Source organism: Pholcus phalangioides, unplaced genomic scaffold (assembly GCF_987345545.1).
Source record: "Pholcus phalangioides strain wild (caught in Gottingen) unplaced genomic scaffold, Ppha-v1.0 ptg000011l_1, whole genome shotgun sequence".
NCBI lineage: Eukaryota > Metazoa > Arthropoda > Arachnida > Araneae > Pholcidae > Pholcus > Pholcus phalangioides.
In genome coordinates, this window is record NW_028301604.1 from 60,704,739 (window position 1) to 60,723,374 (window position 18,636).

At 33.2% G+C, this 18,636-nt stretch overlaps 1 protein-coding gene across 1 annotated transcript in view; it reads right to left on the minus strand.

Moving 5' to 3' along the window:
* LOC149080647 (follistatin-related protein 5-like) overlaps positions 1 to 18,636 on the minus strand; it is a 185,969-nt gene that overhangs the window by 163,544 nt on the left and 3,789 nt on the right. Inside the window, exon 2 of the mRNA XM_089239816.1 lies at positions 332 to 405. Within this exon, the coding sequence (XP_089095942.1) occupies positions 332 to 405 (74 nt within the window). The remainder of the gene's footprint in view (positions 1 to 331; positions 406 to 18,636) is intronic.

Genomic DNA, 18,636 nt, shown 5'->3' on the forward strand with positions numbered 1-18,636 from the left:
CGAATTAACCAAGTTCAACTGCGTATGCAGCATGTATTCGAAGAGTTACTACAATTTCTTAGGTTTTTTTTCGTATTATGCATATGCTTACAATTTTTTTCGGGCTTCATGCGTTTTCTTATTCGGTATTCAAAGCAAAAGATTCACTTAACCCATGGGGGGAAAAAACAAATTTTCTCAAATTATTTTACGAAAATTATTTTTCGTAAGCTTTAAAAAGTTATATTCATCTCGGAAAACGATTCAAATGCCTTTTTTGATTTCATTGCTATGAAAAAAATGATACTTTTTCTTATCCGAATGAATGCATGCATGTTTACGAAAGTCTTACCTTATCTTCATCTGAAGCATTGACGTAGAATCTTCTTGAAGAGAAAACCGCAAAGAGAGCCACAATCTTCAAGCCTGAACACAGAATGAAACCAATTACCAAAAGAGATATTGCTCACCGTATAAAGTGCGACAGATCTCGTACATATTGTATTTATTTGACTCAAAAGATAATGCAATGTATGAAAAATGAAGTAAAAGTGAAATAAAAAAAAATTGCAAATATAAAACCGTATTTAACAAACTCAAAATAATTTTACAATCTATTCTCAAATTGTCAAGAAATATGTGATATCACATCAATCACATATACTGAGCCACAATTAATGAAGTCGAACTTGCTTTCCCGCATGAAGGAACAATCAATTTATGCATAATTTCTTTGTCCATTTCATTCTATAATTCAAATCTAAATAAAATGAAAAATTCCTTCTAGAACTCATATTAATAAATTAGTTATTTTCGAAAGCGTTTTGCTGTGTATGTATATTATTTATTTGATGTTATAGTTGATTTTTTGAAATTACTACAGTGAACAAAATGAGAAATTTTTTATACGTACCTTTGTGATTTTCACACAATTTGTTGATCACAACAGACTCTTTGATTGATAAATAAATAAAATGCATACCTTAATAATATTGGTTCTTTTGAGAGATCAATAGAAGCTTTTTTTTGCAGTTAACAAGCTAACATAGAACAAGGAAAAAGAAAATCAAAAAAACCCGAACACCTGGCTGATCGAAATTTTTTTAGATCGAAAAAAAAATATCGAATGATTTTTATTACTTCCACTCAATTTTTTTATGTACTTTTCAAATAAAAAATAACATTCAAAATATTATTTTCAGAAAAAATAGTACTGTCGAGCTGAATAAAATTATGTTTATTATTATTTTCATCTGTTGTGATTAAATTTTAAATCAATCAAAATTCATGTTTTGAGTTATCAATATCTAAACTGTCCCTCATTTTTTAATCACCCTGCGTATTCCGATTGCAGAGATTTTCATTATTTTAGTACTCTCAACGTGATATATCTCTGTAAATATTTTTATTTATATTTCCCCTTTTGTGTTAAAATATAAGCTATCCCAATTTTATCTTATTTCATTATTTGAAAGTTACAATTTATTTTAATTACTTTTTACGGTCATTTCAGCTGTTTCTCTATCCAGCGATTTTCTTATTTTCTGCAAAGTTTTAATTAATATTTAATTCAATTTTTCTAGGATATTGCTTAGCGCCTTTTCTTGAGATTTCACGCATAGATGGATTAAGTGTAACACAAATGGTGAAACTGATTTACTGATTCTACATTCAAAAGAGCGTTAAAATTGTGAAAATGATAAGTTCGAAAGAAGGATTTTGGTTTAAAAAAATTCTTTTCAACACATAAAATTAGATATTCACAACATTATTCTAGGATATAATTTTTAAATTCTTTAAATTTATCAGATTCAAAAATATATTTAAAAATCGTAAAAGTACATGTAAGATGTTAAATATATTTTGCTGAACATTTTGAAGTTAATAAATTAATTTTAATCAAGAAATACAATTCAATACAAGGCAAGTCGAAAGGATGACAGTTAGGCAAAATATATAGGAGAAACTGTTGTATTCTTTGAGCATAGTAAACCTTGAAACACTTGCGATAGTTTTAACAGTATTGCATACTAGCTGATGTGGAATGCAAGAGATTAGGAATACGTGACCTTACTGATAAGTGCTATATTTTAGCTCTTTCTATAAAATCTTGACAGAGATTTTTTAAGAAAGCACAGTTTATTTACAAAATCATATTTTTTTTCTTCTTTTTTGTTTTTTTTGTTTTTTTTGTTTGTTTTCTTTTGCTATGTTTCTTCTCAACATTGCAAGTTGCACTATATTGCACTATATTTGTAGGGCTCAGAAGCAAATCAGTGTAAGTCAATAAACATTAAAAGTGAGATAGAAGAATCTTTTAAAGCATCTTTTTACTCCGTTGATAGTATAAGTGGCGCTATGTGCTGTTGCAATATAAAGATAGCAACTTGAATGATTTGGCAACTGAAAGTTTCAACAATGAACAGGCACTTGCAATGCGAAAGTCATTTTCCAAAAGATGACAGTGATTGGATTCTAAGCCCTAAATATTAGTAATCATAATTTATGTAGTTACCTGATTAATCATACCAAGCGCTGTGAATAAAGTTATTAATATTTTTTTTTTTCAAAATAGTGTAAAGCGAAAAAGATCGTGCACCATGGAATAGTATAAAGCTTAAAATTGTCCTAGTGTATCTTGAAATTTTAACTTTTACTATTAGTTAATCCTTCTTCTTTCGAGTTTTTTTCTTTAATACATTTTATATTTTGTAGTTATACACTTCTCTCCTACAAGAACTTCAAATACACGCATTACTACTCTTCCACCCACATTTGGTTATCTACAGGTAAAATTTGTTGTGGGGGGGGGGGGGTACAGTTCGCAATTTGGAGAGCATGCAATAAATCTTTTACCAAGCGAATTCTCGGAATAAATTTCCTTAGGAGGAGAGGTGGGAAAATATTTCAGCACTCATCAATGTCAGATATAGCAAATGGTGACACCACGGAGCATCAAAGAAATTGGGAGAGCTAAAGGTGTAAAAAACATTTAAGTTTCTTTTCCGCAAGTGTAATGTGTTGAATAATTACGCATTTAATTTATAAAAATACAATCCTACCTCAATTATTTTTTTCTGTGTTGATGTATTAATGATCATATTTGTGTCACTATTTATATATTTTTCATTTGAATATATGATTTATATAAAATGTACCAATTATAATTTTTTCCTAGTAATATTAGTATTTTTTTTCCTTTGTAAGTTTACCCTGTTTCAAGGTACAAGGCCCATGATGCACCTCGGAGCATTTTAGCCTTCTATAAAAATCCATAATTCATGATTAAAGTAGAAAAGAAAGGTAATTTAAATTTCATTTGATGTTCCATCAGTATGCAGATACCAAAAATGAATTTTAAGGTAAAAACTGAATAAGAAAAAAGTTTGGAAAATAATGTTCCAAGGTATAACAGTCTCCCCCTATTTTAGACAAAACAAAGCAGAAAAATAAAGAACGCCTGTTTTTTAACAAAAATTATAGGTACGAATAAATATGTCTTGATTCATAATTTTCGAAAGAACTATAAACATTCGTGAATGTAATTCAGTTGGAAATAGTTAGAAACAGGAATTTTCCATCCAAGTTCTACTCGACACCACCATAATTTGTTCGGATGATTTTCCTGATGGTCTAATGGCCCCGTGACACACGAGCAGACAAGGAAATAACTCCAGTGGCTGTCACGCTCAGCGATTGCCATCCCGGCCATATCCAGGTAATTGCTGTCTTCTCTGCCACAAAGAGGCAAGTTAGGCTGACAATGCAGGAAACGGAGCCACTTCCTATAGGGACGTTTGCTGCGCAAACACAAGCTTCACCAACAATGTTTCCACAACCCCCGTTTTCCCACGCGAAAACTTTGTTTCTCTTTTTAGTAGTACTATTTCTTTCTTCGAGATGCCGTAAGATTAAACTTTTCTTTGCGTGTACATCGAAAACAAGAAACTGGGTTATTATATAAAGGACGCGAGAAAGAGATGTTGTCAATAAACTGGGGCATATTTATATACTTAATGATAAGGTCAGAAAATACTATGCTATTAAAGTCATTTGCTTGGCGCACTAATGTTCTCGAATCGGCATAGGTAAGATGAAATGGTTATCAGTTGAGCCTACACTCAGCGTTGTATATATGTATAAAGTGCATTATTGAGATTGTCCCAGACAATATGAGCTTTTACAGGACGTAATTGAAATTTAATACAGCTTGAATATAGTTTTTGGTCTATATCTCCTGAGGAATCTTGTAAATTTATTGGAGTATAGTACATTGCAGGATAAATATATCAGTTATATGTATATGTTATATGTCAGATATATATATATATATATATATCCTGTATATATATCACCTAACAATCTTGAAAATATACAAGCATTTATGACTTGAAAAACGTGAAAATATGACCTTACAATTTTTCCATTATTTCATCTTTTTTTTCAGTTATTACTTCTTATCTATCTTATTAGGTTAAAAAATATAAACAAAAAATTCATCAATTTATTTTTTAATCAAAATTATATTTTTTAAATTAATATTCGATTTTATGAGACGCAGTTTCAAATGTTTGAAAGGAAAAACTGCTATTGTTTGGTTCCTTCTAAGAAATATTTAAAGGAACTACTTTGTAAAGGTTTCTTCCTGAAAAATTCGATGAAAATTACCAGATGGAGCAATATTTGAAGAAGGGTTGTAATAAAGCAGACTCTAGTTTCTGCAATCTCGCAGATTGCTTCTCCAGCTGAATTGCAATGACACTGCGCATTAAATCGGTTTTGTGCTTGAACTTTTAATATATTTAACAAAATTAAATACAGTATTACCATCGGTCTTTGTTCTTTTCAACCAAGCACAACTCTAGTCTATTGCCATTTTATCCGCTTTCAGATGTTAGTTGTGCTGAAACTGTGCATATGTTCTTTACCTAACCGTCTGTGTGCGTATCTAATGCTGTGCATGAAGTTAGTGCCGCCATCTGTATTTCGAATTGTGAGTGAAGTGTAATACTTGAATATTTGTACAGTTGTAAGCAGGGCCGATATTCGGAAGGGGTAGAGAGGGTCTGTTTTCCCATGCACTGGACAAGGAAGAGCGCCAAGTTTGCTTTTTGTGCGTTCGAAATTTGAGGAAATGGTTCCAAAATGGGTACTTCGTCCGGAGATAGTGTCAATTTTTGTTTTTGGCCATAAACTGGCAGATCGACTCACATTTCCGCTTGAAGCTGTCAAACGACAAAAAAACCAACTTCAGCTAACCACTGGGAGGATTCAATCGGTGGGATTCGGTCCTTGTGATGCGAATCCCTTACGATGCCCACATCGATGTCCACATGACCACACAGTAGTAAGTCCTGGAAAAAATTTCGTCGCTTTTTTAGACTGAACACTCAAGCAGTGCCAGAATTAAACGCAGGGACAAAGGGAGGCAACTACGAAATTTGAGGAAGTAGCAATTTTAGAAGAAAAAATTGAAAAAATAATTTTTAACTCCAAAAAAAAATACAAAAAATATTGTTATAGAACATTGAATTTTACAGTGACGGGGAGCGATTTAAAAACAAAATCCCTTTGTTTAGGCATGATGAAAATGCATTTAACGCGAAGATTTCGAGTGTTCGAATAAATAACAACTTTCGCAAGTGCTTGGCGTGGCATTCAGAAACATAGCAAAAGGATCCTCCGAGAGCATAAAAGGGGCTACAAGGATTTTAAAAGTTTTTTTTTTTTTAAGAGAAAAGACAAGAATTCATGCTATATCTCTGACAAAAACTCCCACACATTGAAATTTTTGGTGATAAATCCCAAAACATACCGATCTATTGCTTCCTAAAATATGGCCAATAGCTCGAAAATGCCCAAAATATGACTTGTCAAAAAAAATATGGCATGTCATAAAAATCCGAGCCCTAGTAATAAAGGTACAAATATGTAGAAGAGTAAATGAAACAAAAATCGATGATTTTTTTTGCTAAATCGTATGTTATATCCAATGTACGTTATAAGTATAGTCGACTGTACTTAGGAGAGATAATTTCTTGACGAAAAGAAATTAAACGCTTGAAATTCCGATAGACACGCACAACAACAAAGCTTTATCTTCGTGCATTAATTGGGGTTGATTAGCCTTCGGAGCTTTCGATAATTACGTATATCAGAAATTTAAGCGATTTCCTCACTCTCTTTTAACAAGATGGGGAAAAAGAAGAGATTGATATAAAATCATATATCACGTAAGTGACAAGCTCAACTTAACCTCGGAATTAAACTCCTCACCATGTCCGAAACACCAAGTTCCAATATAAAAAAAAAACGGATCTTTTTTCTTATTTCTATTGTTATCCAAGTAACTTTCTATGCACCATTAATCTTTCTACACACCCTTTCTCTCTCTCTTACTTTCTTTTTTATCATTTTCTCCAACGCTAACAAAGAAAGTTGAAGCTCACATAAGACAAGCTAAGCTGAAGCCTTCACCGACGTTAAAGGAAGAAAAACTTCCAGAAGCGCAATTACTCCCGCCAAGCATTAGCAAGAGTCTAGCGCTAGCCATTGGATCACTACGTTTTTATCGTTGTGTTCATTTTTTTTATCTGTAATCTTAAGATTTTTTCTTCATTTATTTTACTATTTTTCAAGGTGCGAAAGAAATTAAGATTAAAGTCAACCGGGCTAATGTTTTGAAGCTTTAACCATAAAATTATTGAAAACTTGCGTATCTTACTTTAAAACATGCATAACGGTTGTTACATAAGTTATGAAGGGCGTAAGAGGATAATAATGGGATCGAAACACATACGGTGATATATATTTATACTAGAATTTAGTTTAGCTCACAGCAACCTTCTTACGAAAATGGAACTTGAGAATTACAAAAAAAACTATCTTTATCGAAGATGCAAGCGTATCATCTTTTTCATCCTCAGCGAAAGCAATGTTCAAAGTATTTTTTACAATAGCACTAAAATACTCAAGCGAAAAATTCATTATATTATTCTAACACTCATAAATTCAACTTTGTTGATTATGTATTGAGGGTGGCATTGTTTTTCAGCACCTGAATTTGTGTTTAAAATTTTTTGATTGCATCCAAAGATGGATACGAAGCCTGGAATTATGACAGTTATGAACTTTATTTAACTAATATGTTCAATGTTAGTTAAATAAAGTTAATTGATTTGAAAACGTCTCAATAGAATGAAAAATACAGGATGGTTATAAATAGAGCTCAGAAGTGATAAAAATAGGCAGACAAAAAGGAACTAAAAATGATTGAAGTAGACACTTAATAAGGCATCTATAGTTAATTGAAGAAAGGAAAAGTAACTAAAAGCTAAGGTAAAGGAACCAAAATTCGCTAAAAAAATTGATTGCAACTACGCCTACTGTTTCACTTGTAATTTATAATAACTGAATTAATATCACTGTTAAATTGATTCCATGCCAAAAATAAAATGTTAGTGGACCCTCAGGGTTAAGTCAATTCCAGGGCCATCATTACCAGACGCGGAGCCCACAAAGAAACTCATCTGTGGGGCTCCTTCGAGGTATGAATAATTCCTATTTATTTTTGTATTAGTTGGAACATTCATTATCATTTTTATAATGAAAACACATATACCTTGTTATAAAAAATTTAAACCACATATACGACGCTCTTTCAAGCGCTGGGCCCTGTGCGGCCTCACCCGTGCAACACATAACACATCAGATACGACAGATGCTGATAGAGCACTGGATTGATATAGAAAATGGTTGAATATTTCTTTTTCTAAGATAGATCAGAACATCTAGAGCACTAATTCTAATAAGCAGATGTTTTCTCAAGGATAAACATTGATTTTCTACAGCTGCTCACCCCGGTAGAAGAAAAACACATTTATATGTGATGCCAGTGCATTCTCTCAAAAACTACAATTCAAACTACTCATACCTCAGATTATTACTGGAAACGACAAAAAAAATATATGAGTTTTTCTCCAAAAAAAATACTGCTTGAATAAATTTCCGAAAGACAAATGGATCCATATTCGATATTTTTTCTTTTTTTAAAAAACTTTGCTTCGAATCATGTATCAGACCATAAATCTCTTACAAAGAAGCAAAAAAAAAATTTTTTTATAGTCTTGAATAATATGAGATTTCTTTTTTTTATCTTCATCTAAAATTTCTATCAAGCGTACATCTTTCTTCAGCATATTTTCTGCTCAAAATAGGAGGTGATAAAAGGATCGGGAAAAAAATAATTCATATCTTTTCCTTTTATGGAGACATATGATTTTACTTTTTTTTGTTTGGTCAGAAAAACTTGGTGCATACAGATATAGATAATGTCTGACAGACATAAAAAAAATGAAAGTTGGTTGTCATAGACGCGGCAGCAAATTTGATGAAATTTGATGTTTAAAGGACGTAAATACGTCCTTTAAACTTCGTTACAGTATAATATGCCCAGTTAGGTCAGGTAACTGAAACTGAAGATGTTTTCATATAAATTGGGGCTATGTGGAATTTGCCTCAACGACTCAACAACTCTTGCATACTTTCCGAAATATAGCATAAACTAACTTTGTTCCGGAATTGTACCACAAGCCTGATACCCAAATTAGAAGACGTATTAACTCTAGCAAAGTATTTTCGGAATTGCTGGACTGGAATATGCTGTAAGGTTTTGGAGACCATACCTACAGAGCGACAGAGACTTGGTTGAGGGGGTGCAGACAAGAGCTACGCGTGCTCTTGTTGGCAAACAAGACTTGAGATATCAAGAAAGACTTGATTCCTTGAATATGTTTATATTGGAGGAACACGGGCGTCCGGAGGATATGATTGAATTTTTTAAAACTTTGAACGGAATGTGTGGGTAGGATGGAGTTATTAATACACCGTCAATCAACTACTTCGACAAGGGGACACCAGTATATTTTAGTAAGGGGCAATTCAAGGTTGTGGTGTCACAGGAAGTTTGGGAGTTTTTCTCTAATAGGGTTGCTAAGAAATGGAATAGCTTACCTTCGAAGGGGGGGGGGGGTCTGAATTCAAACACTATTGATAAGTTTAAAAAGAAGTACGATAAACATATTGAGATAAATCGAAAAGCTATCCATACTTAAATAAGATAAACTTAAAAGATAAAACCATAATTTTTTTTTTTTTTTTTTTTTTTTGTGGCGATTCGTCCATCACCGAATGAAATGCAGCTAAAAAAAAGAGTTCTCCGAGAAAATCGGCTTTCCCAATGACAGAATTTAACTTTTATTAGTATGGGGAATATTTAGGCAATCAATGACCTGACTACAGGAGATCATATAAATAAATTTTAAAAATGATTCTAAAAGATGAAGGATGAAAGAAATTCAACTGTCAGTTTAAGCTTGTTTTAATACTTCATCTTTTGGCGTGATAAAGCCGACGTAGCATCTAAATTAGGTGAAAAACTGAAAGAAGATATCTCTCGGTCTTAGATGACACCATATTTTTTACGGATACTGTATTTTCTTTTCGAATTTTTCTGTTTCCTTTTTTTCAAAGCTTGGGATCGTTGATTAAAGTGGCAATTGTATTTATATAGTTATGGAAATTTTTTATATTAATTTTCATTCAGCCATCACGTTCGGCAATTTGCTTCTCACGAACCTTGTGTTTCTATTTGTATATGTACAAAAAAGACAATACATTTCAAAAATAAATATGTTTTATGAATATAAGTTGTTATTACGTACGTATGATTGGTGGCAGATCAATAACTTCATACAGCTTACCGCAATCGCAAAGTTGAAATATTGACTTGGAAAAACCTATGAATTCCCATTGTGCTGAAATATTTCGTAAGAAAGAGAGATTTGAATGGATTTTTTTTAGTTTATGGAACGCATTTCAGGCAGTAGGCACTAGTTGCGGTGATTCAACAGCATGGCATGAAAGAAATCTTGCTGAAGCACTAAAATGAAGAGGAGATCGCATTGAATTCCCCTCTCTGCCAATGTGTTTTTATAGTTCTCCACACAACGGAAAACTGATGATCTACTGCCAAGCACATTTCCGACGACTGATAGTGACCACCCGACCATGAACTGAGTGCGGTTGTATCAATTCAAGCATTATTGCGCTCCAGATACATCCATAACACCACCATCCGCACTCCCTGAAATCATAGCTATCGATAATATAATTATACCAGCAAGCGAAGGGTCTATTATGTATGTCCCACCCTCTCGCTAGTAGCTATCTCTCAGATATTTTCGGCTGCCATTTGTATTAGAAGTAAAGAATGGCCATGCATTGCACTGCATCCCTCTCAAAAACAACAATGGTGCTTCTAAATTGTTGCGATATTCTACGTCGAATTCAATTTGTTTATTGATCGAATGAAACTATTTTTTTACCCTTTTTTCAAATGATGATTTCGCGTCATCTTTTACTGATCATCACGTTGGCTGAATGTCTTTTGAGTTTTTCTCATTCTTATAAATCACTTTTTTGGCTGAATTATATCATACAGTGGCGCTCAAAAGTCTTTTGACAAATGCAATTACGTTTGTAGTGCCAACTCATTTGCATGCATTGCCCTGACCATGACATGTAAAGCAGAAGGAAGATATTTATCGACACCTGTAGCTGAAGATTGTTTGCTTAGGGTTAGTGAGCTTTTATTCTCTAATTTCTCTTTTTGGACTTATCGAAAGTGTATATAACAAATATAGTTTAATCAAATATGGAAGTAATTAATTCTTATTTAATCTGAATTTATAGTAAGATTATGCACAACACGTAATAAAAACTATAAAAAATATTCTATGGAATTTCTAATTTTCTTTCAATACGACCAAGGAATACAATAACTAGCTAGAACAACCAAAATGCAAGCAAAGTGAGATCCTCGAAATGTCAACTAAGCGAAAAGCCTGATGAATTAAATTCGAAACACGGACTGAATATGGTGTGCATCACTTATAAAACGTTGGCTGAACATTATGGACTTGTTTGGTTTTTTTCCAAAGTGAAAAAAAAATCGTTATTACTCATTACAAAAGGGCAAGGGAGAGTTATGCCAATCTTTCTATTGACAAGAGAAACAACCCAAGGTACAAATAGGTAATGTATAATGCAGCATATGATGTGTTACGGGCTCCTACAGCTGTAATGTAATTAATAAGGTATTACAGGTTGTTATAGGTTCTTACTGTTGAACACGAATGCGAAATTTGGTAAGCTTTGGATAAGCTTCTCTGCTAACGGACGATGTTGGCACCCTTTACCCTCTGAAAAAAACACAAGGTTTCGTAATAAAAATGTATTTCATAACCACATGTCGTCCTTGACGGCCTTACGTACGGTGCTATTACCGATGTTCGAGCACGACAACGACCGTAAATATAGATCAAAAGTTGTTAGAAATTACTTGAAATTCAACAAAATGAGAATTATTGGTGGGGAAGTCAGACCCATAACTTGAATATCATCAAGCATTTATGTATTGAGTTCAATAGACAATCGGAGAGAGAAATTACTTAAATTCGATGGTTTTTAAATCGTGCGGGAAAAGAATGGGAAAAATATCCACTGGCCATGGGATAAAATTATTGAGTCCATACCAAAACTTGGCAAGTAGTTTTACAATCTAGTCTGCTTCCAAAAAAGTGTTGACTTATTCTACTTTGTAATGGTGCCCAATGCATGACTGATTTGATTAATTAGTGGGTGTTTGCTTGCTCGTTTGTTGGTGTCAAAAGACTTTTGAGCCAACATAAATTAATTTTTTTTCTGAATTTAAAATATAGATACGCAATTTTTTGTTCATAATAGTTTGTAATGAGACTGAGTGTCTACGTTTCATAGGATATATATAGATATTTCATTAAAAAATTCAAATACAAATTTTTCAGACACATTTATGGTTGTCAAAAGACTTTTGAGCGCTACTGTATCTGTACCTCAGTGTGCAAATAGGATTGAATGCGTAAATTAAAAAATTTTTATTAGAGACGAACAACGCGCTTGCGAAATTATGAGCTGGGTAATATGTTATACATGTTTATTATACAGGAACTTAAATTTTTACTTGATAAAAAAGTGTGCTACACTGAGTTTGGACTCTCGAGACGTCGGAAAGCTTCAAGAATAGAAATATAAAATACTGTAGTAGGACAAAATATCAAATACATATCACAAAAGAAATTTGTTTCGAACAAGAGTCTGAGTAACCACAAGCGAAGCACCATTGAGTAACGTGGAAAATGTAAAACTTGCAATATAAAACAAAGAATTCCTACACAAAAATATCTAACTCAACAACATGAAAGTTAAAGATTAATGAAGGACTTATTTTTTAGCATGTATAAGTTATTTTATGCCTAGGAATAAGTAATGTTAGTTTCAATATATCATTAAAAAGATGCCATGATGACTTAAATTTCCCGTGTCAGGAACTGAATAAATCACTTATGAACGAAATAATTAATACACTGACTGGCCAGAAAAAGCTGCATATTGTAACACTTTGTTAACTTCAACACGAATCACGCTCGCATTCGCCGTGACAATGTATTTCATGAAATATCTCAACACTTATTTTTAGCTAAATTTGCATCAATATTTTAATAATAAGCTTGTGATTCAGAACAGAGTTGAACGGCTCTATAGATTCCTCTCAAACAAATCACATAATCTCTCGATTATAGGTGAGGGTAGTTAATCTGAGTATTCCAATGATACCTCGTGCCGTTTTAGAAAATATTTTTGTATATGAAATATGTATTTTTCAGGTTCCAGCCAATAGGGAATCGAGTCACGTTTCAACAATACGAGACGCTCAGGCAAACATCAAAGAAGTTTTGCCCGACCGAGCTTCTTCACAGCGAAGCTAATATTAAAAATACTAACAACGTGAGGCAGTGGCAGCATTTTACCATTGTTTAATTTTAATTAATCGCCAGTACCATTTAATTGACTACCGATTTATGACAAAAAGGCTATTTATTCCCAAACCTTCCCAATTCATACATGCACTTACACAACTTCACATACATTACTCACTTGTCTTTCCCTTCACCGGGGGTCCCCTAGGGGCCCCAGCCTGTTTGTTGTCTAATGGCCCGCTTTAAGGCCCAGTCACCATCGAAAAATTCTGAGTCTGGTCTGGAAAATATTTTGCAGTGTAAGATCAATAAGTCCATTTTAAATGTACCATCACCTTCAGAGTAGCACATGTCTATAGTTGGATAAAGTTGATTGTTAAATATGTTGAAATACTCAGCTGACTTAACTTTTTTTGTTGATGCACGTTATTGCGGACTGCCTAACACACACAGAAACACAGCCGATCATAACACTCCTTTTAGAGATTTGCATAGTAGGAAAATCGATGCAGTGCAATTTATAGAGCAACTTTAATTTCGGCCTCGCAGTTGAAATACAGTAGTTGTTTGTTTCCTAAATCTGGAATGCGCCTCAAAGCTTAGTATATATTATTCTTATTGTTTGTGCTGTAATAGAATTGAATTAAGTATCGCAAAATGACAATTTACTATTGTGATGCAGCTTGAGTTTACGGATTGTGCTGAAAAGATGGTAAACAACAATCAATAGTTACTGACATGGTGAAAGAACAAAACTAATTAGAAATCATATGCAAATGATGGAATACTATACAGGGTGTCCTGTAAGTACTAATGCGGCCCTTATCGTATAACCGTTTCTCGTAGAGGTATGGTTTCAATATGAAAATTCTCAAAATGTGTTCAAAAATCTCCCTGTGACAGTTTTGGGAGTGAAAATACAGTGTGTCAAAAAATGAAAAAAATCCAAATTTATATACCCTCACCGTCCTCTAACTTCCAATTAGAAAAAAGTGTGGAAATAACAGTGTAAAAAGAGGTTTGAAGCTGCTTTGCTGCTTGGAAAGCAGCTTCGTCCGTTAGTTTATGCTGTTCTTTTCCAACTTTTGAATTCAAATATCTCAACTAATACTGAATTTGGAAACATGGAATTTATTTTGCTGGCCTCAGAAGAGGCAGGGCAAAAACTTTCTGATTGGAAGTTAAAAGACAACGGACTGTATAGAAATTTAGGCTCTTTTTAATTTTTCAACATTGTGTTTTTCTCTCAAAACTGGCACAGGATGATTTCTGAACACATTGCAAGCATTTTTTAAATTGAAAACATACCTCTACAACGAACAGTTGATGAGAAAAAGGTCTCATTAGGACTTACAGGACACCCTGTATACAAGTATCAGGCGGGAATTACACTAAAAAATTGGATAAAAGTTCCTTTACAAAACTTGAAAAATGCAACCGATAAGTGCATCAATTACATTCGAGCGAATTCAACCAATAGGCTAATTGAGTAGTTGTTTTTCTCAAGTTTTGTAAAGTATATTTTATCAAACTTTTACAGTGCGATACCGACCTAAGACAGTGTTCAATCGTTCTGGGTTCAAAAATATAAAAATATTATGTTATGTAAGAATCACAGAGAGTAAATAACTGCAGCAGGTTTGCTGTAATTTAGTACAAAAATTGAAAATAATCAATGTCGTCAATTACGAAACCAGCTCAGCTGCATTTGTCGATAGTGCCAGTAAAATTCCTCGAAAGTGAACTGATTTATAATGTCATTACGAACGAAAAATTCAATTCTCCGAAATTAAGATAAAGCCGGGATTACACTATAAGTTTGATAAAAGATCTTTTACAAAACTTGAAAAAAAACAACCAATAAGCCTATCAATTCGATATGCTTACTGGTTGCATTTTTCAAGCTCTATGAAAGAAATTTCATAAAACTGGTAACCCCGGCCTTGGTCAAAATTGTAACTCTATCATAATAGACGATTTCCGATTTCATTACAGCTCCTGGAAATCCCAGGCTGGCTCATTCGCCATATTTGTGCGAAGTGTGACGTCAGTATTTCACTACAGCTGACAGTTGTTCCCTATGCCACTGTTATTTAACGATTTGACGTCACTTTGATCAGAAAACTGGTTTTTTCGCGCTAAGATGGAGAACGATGAGTCTGTTCGGTATTCCAAATGCCTTAGAAACACATAAAATCTTCGAATCCTGATGCCATAATATTCAAACTTTCAAAAAGAACAATTTACATTTTTTTTCTCTACAAATATCCTATCTATCTCTCCAAATGTTGCAAACTTCTCATATAGATGCTTCTCAAGTATCTTCCCCGCTACTGCCATGCCCATATACATTTTATTCTGAGTTCGATAAGGTTGAAACAAAAATGTTGACACTACACTATACGTTGTTTGGCCGTTCTCTCATTGTCTGGATATTTTATATGCATATATAGGAATGTCACAAGAGATTTCACATTCCGATCGTCACAGCCGACGATAGTATTGCCTTCAGGTATAGCAAGCTGTCGTCAGTTTCTCAAGAAACTCTTTCTCAAAAACTCCATGTTGATTTCCGGAGAATTGTCAGATAAGGTATGCAGCCTATCAAAAAAGTTATGCTACCGAATTCTTCTTGGAAAAAAAAAACTTGGTATGATCATTTGAAAAGTCAATTTTCCTTTCTTTGAATTGCCTATGAATTCGAAAAACGAAACAGTAAGAAGTTGAAGAGTACGAAGAAAATTCAGAGCCTTGAGGAAAACAAAAGTTTTCTGCTACCCATGAAAAATTTTTACGACCGAGATATCCGAGATAGGCTTCATTTCTAGAGCACAAACAAATGCAAATAAACCTACATAATAAAGTAATGTGGTACAGCAAATTTTTCATACGACACGAGACTCAGCTCTAAGCAAACATGCAGATTAATTTATTCCGATATACTTTTTGTGACTTGTATTAGCTCATACTTTCTATTAGTTTTGTCTCAGCCCGTATCATCTCGGGGGGAAAAACCATAAGCGATCAAAGCAAAATTAATTGAAATGCGATATTTTTATGACAAGCAATTTCAAGGTACTAATAGAAAATATTAGAAAAGAGTATGTTCTTTTTTATTTTGTATTTTTGTCAAACTAAGCACAACTGAGTCGTCTAGTGCGTAAGTGACCAGGCATGTTTTTCAACATGGCTCAGGAAATTTATTTGCAGTACTTTACTCTAAGAAATTATATTAATATTAATTTTCTCAAATATTACTTTTATAAGTGTTTTTTTTTTTTAACGAGCAACACACATTCCAACTGACACGAATGTACAACTGTATGGTCACTGAACACATTCTTACCGCATAGGAGGGGTGTGTGCACCAATTTTTTTGGAAAAAAATTTGAAAAAAATTTTAGGACACTGCCGTTTGAAATTGGTAATAAACTGTAGGTCCCGGTCTAATTAGCCCTCGTGTGCAGATAATGACCATGATGCGACAAAAATGATCAAAGACCTTCCAACCAAACTTATTCGCATTTGCTTAACCTCTTCGCTCCAGAGATGCACATACAGTACTTGCATCTTCATTTTTAACGGTTTTTAATGATTTTAAATGGTTTTATAATGAATCTTTTTTCAAGTTAAGACTTATGGTATGCGCAATGGTCTTTGCAAAGATATATACCCTAATTATTATTTTTTTCTTTTTAAAGGGCATTTTGACATACAATAAAAACAAAAAAAATTCTTTTAATGGTTAGTTTTTGCTCAGATTTAAAGAAGTTAATCCGCATCAGCATGATTTATCCTGTAGAAGTGTTTGATTAATTTTACAATATCTTTGAAGAATATCGTTATTGTCTACAATGTCGTAAAGAAAAGAAACTGTAGGGTCTATATATGGTAATGTATGTCATTGCTCTGATTTTGCTAAAATGTAGGAAAGATTAATTAAGAAGATTAATTTCGACGATGCCAGTTGCAAATTTCCATTTGAGCAGTTTCATAAACTAGCCAATTAGCATGATGGAGCTAAGCAATACGGGAAATGTTGAGGTAAAATTTATTTATGATCCACGAAAGGCAGGTTCATAGCGTTCATTATTTCGAGTGAGTTCTATAATGCTCACACACGGTGATCAATTTCTGGTCTGTTAACACAATCGCTGATGAAAGATATTATATGGATGTTTGGGAGATGGAATTCCAGAGAACAAACTGCTTTCACGCATGCTCACTCAGGATCCCCGGTTTCCGCTGACAGTCTATGGGCTGAATTCTGTGAGAGCAAATAGGGGAGCGCATTTGATGAATGTGCAAGCAGTCGAAGAAATGATGCACGTGGTCATCCATTTTCCACTCGTTTTGCGAAAGTGTTACAAAACTTCACTTTAATCTTTCTTGGAAGCCTAATATGCTTTGAAATATAAAATTTTTAGATTCGGTATTAATTTTAAAAAAATCATCCAACTTTTGCTCAGTTATAAAATTCGGCTTCTATGCGCGCTATTGAAGTGTAGCAAATGTTCGAATCGATAATTCCAAGATAATATATTAGTTCCTTTAAAAGCGAAGGATCAGATAAGTTCTATATATTTACAAAGTGACACGTAAAATCTAAAAAAAAAGATTTTAATCGAGATTATCAAAAACGCTTCCAACTTTGAAGTCTAAAATGCATTGCATAATTTACATAGGAATTTCTCTCTCAGAAAAGATCTTCTGACTTTTATAAAATTCATATTATTCGATGGCATTTAGTTTTTGATGAGTAAAATTTTTTTTTCGCGTTCTCAATATATATAGTCTTTTCATTTACTGATATCGGCATGAATTGCGGTATAAGCAAGCGTTGTTAAATGATTGACGGTTTAATCATGTTGGGCAGAATTTCCCCTTTACGGAAAAACTGACAGTTTCCATTATATTTAAGAAAAAGAACTATGAATATAAAACTTCTATAACTACTAAAAAACTAAATAATTTTTTTAGAAAAATTCTAAAAAGGTAGTTGAAAGAAATTCTTAGTTCACACCATGACGTAACAAGCCTGTTGTTACCAAGATGTTCGTTTCTGGTTTAGAAATGAACTCTTGAAATGTGTGTATTTTATTATCTCGTGGGTACTTTTGTTTCAAAAATTCTCGGCATTATATTATTATTATTATTATTATTTTTTTTTTTTTTAATAATAACGCGATCCTCACGTATTCCCAAGGGATCAGCATGATCCGTCCAGGGAATTTGTTAGTGTTAGTAAACATCCATGCTCAAACCGGGAGGTTATATTATTGAGGTTATTATATTGGTTTTCATGCAAGAGATTCTTTCGTAATTGACTATCCGGATTACAGTTTAATGTAAATAACTTACACTATTCAATTCCGTTTCATTTAACTTTTATTTTCAAATATGTCATATTTTGCAGTCCTCAGCTGAGAACACTTGTCGTCCGTATTCATACTTCCTATTGATGTACAGTAAAACTTCGATGTAAAGATATTCTGCGGACCAAGAAAAATTACCGTTGTAGAGAGATTATCGTTATACCGAGAGGCAACATTATCATCCCATGCCATCAAATTCATACTACCGTGTCGATAAATCCCTCTACAACTATATTTTTAAAGTCCTGTTTGGAACTATCTATACTGTAATGTTAAATTGCTGCCAATCTGAAAAACGATAACCCCTCCAACGATATTTTTTTCTTAGTTAGTTCACAGAGTATCGTTATATCGAGGTTTCATTGTATTGCCCCTGTGAAGAGGTTTATCGCGATACACTTTGGTGTATCGCACAAAAAGTGCCG